General features: G+C 33.3%; 1 protein-coding gene across 1 annotated transcript; it reads left to right on the top strand.

Moving 5' to 3' along the window:
* On the top strand, window positions 1–2,951 carry LOC104823784 (PHD finger protein ING2). The gene is made up of 7 exons (XM_019203661.1): window positions 1–113; window positions 252–323; window positions 516–724; window positions 1,166–1,229; window positions 1,580–1,830; window positions 1,931–1,969; window positions 2,363–2,951. Exons 1-7 carry the CDS (start codon window positions 68–70, stop codon window positions 2,474–2,476), a joined length of 795 nt encoding a protein of 264 aa, XP_019059206.1. The 5' UTR covers window positions 1–67; the 3' UTR covers window positions 2,477–2,951.
* The last annotated feature ends 2,398 nt before the right edge of the window (window positions 2,952–5,349 follow it).

Below are 5,349 nucleotides of genomic sequence, written 5' to 3'. Positions count from 1 at the left end.
TTCCCTCACCTCCGATTCCAAGCCCTAGTTTTGAACTAGAAGCAAATCCAAATCAACCTCATCGCAGATGGCAATCGCGAGAACCGGAGTTTATGTCGATGATTACCTTGAGTGTACGCTCGAGAAATTTCCCTCGGATCTGAGAATCTTTCTTCTTTTTGGGAATGTTTTTCGAACTCGGATTTTTGTTCAATTTATGGTTTTTTCCTATTTATTCTATGTTTGATTTTGATGTGAATCAACCCTCGTAGATGCAAGTACTTTGCCGGCGGAACTCCAGAGACTGCTGAACACAATCCGTGAACTCGACGGAAGATCTCAGTGTAAGCCCGTCACCGTAATTTCACTTGAGAATCGTATGATTGTGTATTTGTGAGTCCCAGTGTATATGTGTTAGTGAATTTATTGGATTTTGTGGGTGAATGTAGTGTATTATTGTGTCTGATCGATGTGTTTTATTAGTTTTCATTTTAGGAACTTTCAGTAAATTGATTGCGTTATGTTGATGTTTGAAGCGCTGATTAACCAGACGAGACAACAGACTAAGTTGTGCTTAGGATTGGCGTCACAGAGTTCCAAGAAAGGGGTTGGGAATCATTACAACAATGGCCATGATGACGAAGAAACGATCGAGAAAATGCGTAAGGAGATTGAATCAAGCCAAGAAAACGCGCTAAGTTTGTGTACTGAGAAGGTGTTATTGGCAAGACAAGCCTATGATCTCGTAAGCTGCTTATTCCTCCACAATAAACTAAGTTGTGGCATTATGCCCGTTTCTGTTTCAGGGCTCCTTTAGGTTTTAGCTTTAGTCATTGGGCTATGAATAACCGTGCTAGTATGCCTTCACTAGGTGGGATAGGATCATAAACATGTGTTATAATGAGATCATAAAGATGTGTTATAACTTGAAGATATACATGCTTTTGTGTTTTGTAGCAAGTTGTGAATCGGTAGACAACCACACCAGCACATGAGTAGCTGTGCACGTGCACAAGCCCGAGATCTCTGCATATAGTAATCCCTACTAATATGAAATGAAATAAAAAGTTGTTTTCGATCAATAACTTGAATATCATAAGACTTGTTGCCAAAGGTTTGGGAACAAACTCCCCTTGTTAAGCCGATGGGATTATGGTGATAATTGTTCTGTTTGATTTGGCTACAGATAGATAGTCATGTAAAGCGACTTGATGAAGATCTGAATAACTTTGCAGAAGATCTGAAGCAAGGTACTTTCCTAAACGAATCACTAATGACTCTCATGTTTTTTTTTTCTAATGACCACACACTTTAATTATTGCAAGAAGAAAATACCTGGGAGTCAATCTCTTGGTAAAGTCTCTTGTAACACCAATGAGAGGCTTACCAAGAAAGTTGCTGCCCATTTATAGCAAGTTGAGTGAACAGCTAGCTACCGATTTCAAGCTTCAGTGTAGCTTTAACAATCTCCTTCTAGTTCTTAAATTTGTGATGGGTGCTCTTGAGTGAAGAACTTAAGCTTGTTTCTTGGTCTACAGAACTGCTTTGGCTATTTAAGTGTAATGTGGTTTACTCTCATTCATGTTCTATACGCTGTCAGAGGGAAAAATTCCGCCAGACGAGCCTTCAGTTCTTCCTCCACTACCAATAGTTCCAAAACCTGAAAAACGCAAGTCCTTCTACAGCACACCTCAGTCCAAGAAGATCGATTACAGGGACAGAGACTGGGATCAAGAACGTGATAGGGATTTCGAACTCATGCCTCCTCCAGGTAGCCATCGGAAAGACTTCACCCCCGTAGATGATCAGCCCATCGATCCTAATGAACCAACCTACTGTGTCTGCCACCAGGTTTTGACACAAAACATCGCATCGTATAAGCAAATCTTTGGGTATATGAAGCTCTTTGTATGATACTGATCCCATCTTGATTGTTAACACCATTATTCAGGTGTCCTTTGGAGACATGATTGCCTGTGACAACGAGAATGTGAGTCTCTTCCTTGCATTTCTCACTCATTCTTTCTATTTTCTTTGTTATAGTTAGTCTTCTTCTCTTAATTGGAATCCGTATGATAAGTTCTGCTAGCACAGTTTACAATTACACTATTAGAAAATAAAAGCATCACTGCTTGTGAATCTGTTTCACTTGAGTTTCAAGAATTCTTGGAGAATCACAATTCTGGCATTAAAGTAATGAACTTTGGTATATCGTCACATAGTTTATAAATAGTTTCCTGGGGAGACACAAATGGTAGATGGGCTACTCAGTGTTCTCTCTCTTTCGCATTCATATCCGTTCTTCCCACTTTCGATACCCATAAAATCACTTCATAAGAGAATAATGCATCGATCACGGCATGCTATATTTTTGTTTGGACAGTGCCAAGGAGGTGAATGGTTTCACTACACATGCGTCGGTCTGACACCGGAGACAAGATTCAAAGGAAAATGGTATTGCCCAACCTGCAGACTTCTCCCTCAATCGCAGCAGTAGTGTTTATACCCGTGAACCAGGTACCCATTTCTAGCGCGAAACCCCCCTCTAGATATGGCATAAGTAATTCGGAACATAGGTCCAGGAGAAAATTGTCATATCCTCGATGTTTCCGGGTTAGTCTTAGTCATTAGTTCTTCCGACTGCAGTTTCACCACACTTTTCACATCCTCGAAATTTTCGGGTTAGTCTCAGTTCTTCCTGGTGCAGTTTCACCATTTTCGTGTCTGCACCTAGTTGCCTGCGTACGGCGTTTTGTGTGTTGTGTCCTATATCTGTACCGAGTTACACACGCATGATAGAACTCATCTGTCTCTGGATGTGAATTTTTCTTCTTTTTTCCTTTTTTTTCTAGATGGGCTGTGTAGTATGTGTGGGTTTGATATGTATAATATTCTCTAGATCTTGGAAGGGAACACAAGAACCAAGGATATAAGTTTCATTAGAAGAAAACCAAGCAATTCATAGAGAACCACTAATACCAATTTCAACCGGTTTATCTAATTTTAATATTCCGGTTTTCTCAAACCCACTACCACTTCATTTCGATGTTTACATATCGAATCTCAGGCCACTATTATTGAATCCGAGATTGTTAAGAAGTTTTTCTAAAGGAATGAAGGACATAAGCCATCAATCAATTTCACATAGAACATATAACTCCGCTAATAGACTAAACCATGCATAGATTGTAGAGACAATAAGTTGGATTTTGCCTCCGTAAGATAAATCTTCGGCTTGATAGTTTCCATGGACTCAATGGTAGGTCTAGTAATTTGAATTATTCATCATTATTTTAGTAATTTTGAAATTATAAATATTTTTTATCAAATATATTTCATATAAATACATCGATTCCGGTTTGATTTTTTTGGTATGATTCAGAGTTACATTATTTTTTATCATTTTTTGTCGTAAGCATTATATCAAATTAAAATCGAATTATATTCAATTTTATCCAGTTCAATATAGCTAATTTCCTCTTTAAGTAAAAAAAAGTAGTTTTATTTATTTTTTAAATACTTATATTTTTTTTTATCAAAAAAAAAATTGGTCCAAACTTTTCCAAAGTCTTCGGGGACGAAAGGGTGGCAGAAAACACGTGAGAAATTTCAAAAAGGGGGACCAATTTGCTTTGAATATTTGTAGGCAAATTGGTTGCTCTTGTTGATGTGACACACACACACACATATATATACACACATACATATATATATATATATATATATATATATATAAAGGTCCATGCAAATTGCAAGATTAGGTCCCACTCTTTGTCCACCACCCCACCCCTCTATTATTATTAGTCAGCATCTGAGTTAGTGGCCAGAAAATGTGAACTTTTATATAGTAAAATTGTCAAACACTAACACAGATATTCACAATATATTTCCATTTTTATTTGATTATTCGTTAATGACTCAAAGGTTTTAAAAATTATGTTTATTTGATTTTTATATCAAAATCAAATCGAATCTTCAAAATTATCATTTTTGTTTCAATTTATTTTTATTTAAAATCAATTTTACTGAAATTTTCGATGATTTTTTATATGTTAATTTAAAAATTATGCTAGATCAAATCAAAATTAATTCAATATATTAATACTTGGTCGAATTTTCCATATGACCTCCAATCCACATACGGTCGGTGGTGGCCACTCCGTGGCAAGTTGTGTGATTCTCGTGCACATTCTTTTTCTTTTTACCCCTTTTTTCTCTCAAATATTTTCATTGTATCGAATTCAGAATATAAAAAATTTCAATGATTATTAGTTCTCTTACAAATAAGAGTAAGCATAAAGAATACTAAAAAAAAATAAGGGCTGGTCAATGATTCACATAAAACCGAACGTCATTTTATTATAATTTGATTCATCATATAAAAATTAAATGCATAGATTGAATCAGAAAATTAAATGCATAAAAGTAAATCAACTTATAATTAATTTGACAAAAAATTCAACTTATAATTAAATTCTAAAATAAAAATAAAAAAATATTATCTAACGATATTTTTTATTTAAATTAATCTAAATCCACAATAAATCAAATTATATCTAACTGACCTATTTGTACTAGAAAGGCATAACGTTGAAGTTTTATTTTTGCTTTAGAAGTCATTAAAAAAAATAAAAACTAATTTTATTTTTTGAAAGTTCGAATTTTAGGTATATATTATTATTTTTATTTATCGAAAACATATCTATTAACAAATTCTGCTTTTTGGTATAACGAAAATTCTAATAATAACGTACTTTTCTTTTACCCAAATACATCAAAAACCGGATATATAGTTAAAGTATTCAGCAACCCATTTTTTTTTTACCAACAATTCTAAGATTTACTTCGAATTATAAATCTCTCTTTTTAGACTCTACAACAATATTTCTTTTTATAGCATCTACTCGATATTTTTTCTATTCGTTTTTATCCACTATGGATCTCGTATTTATTATAATTAATAGGGTGTAAGTGTAAATTTATATAGAGTTGTTAGTCAATGAGATATGATCTTTGTTAGTTTTGACCAAATGTATGATAAACTTTCGGATTATCAAACAATTTTTTTGCTAGCTTTTGATTTGTATGTCATTACAAACTGTTTCAAACATGTATAATTATTATTTTCAATTAAATATATAGTAATTTTTAAAATTACTAAATGTAATTACAAAAATTGTAAGTGATTAGCAAAAGGTAGAACCTTAAAGGTATTTATTTAAACAATTTTTAAAAAATTAAAAAGTTCTACCAAATTAGGTATTTGTAAATTTTAGAAAATCTAAAACTTAAAATTTAGATCTTTGTATTAAATTTAGGGAAAATTATATATATATATATATATATATATATATATATATTCAGGCTTGA

The sequence above is a fragment of the Tarenaya hassleriana genome, unplaced genomic scaffold (genome assembly GCF_000463585.1).
Source record: "Tarenaya hassleriana unplaced genomic scaffold, ASM46358v1 Cleome4, whole genome shotgun sequence".
NCBI lineage: Eukaryota > Viridiplantae > Streptophyta > Magnoliopsida > Brassicales > Cleomaceae > Tarenaya > Tarenaya hassleriana.
Note: the sequence above shows the minus strand (reverse complement) of the source record. Positions and strands in the feature narration are given on the sequence as shown.

Excerpts from the sequence above, each read along its gene's own strand:
- LOC104823784 (XM_019203661.1), top strand. The coding sequence starts at position 68 with ATGGCAATCGCGAGAACCGGAGTTTATGTCGATGATTACCTTGAGT. Across the intron at positions 725-1,165 it reads CAAGACAAGCCTATGATCTC|ATAGATAGTCATGTAAAGCG; the intron begins GTAAGCTGCTTA and ends ATTTGGCTACAG. Across the intron at positions 1,230-1,579 it reads TGCAGAAGATCTGAAGCAAG|AGGGAAAAATTCCGCCAGAC; the intron begins GTACTTTCCTAA and ends ATACGCTGTCAG.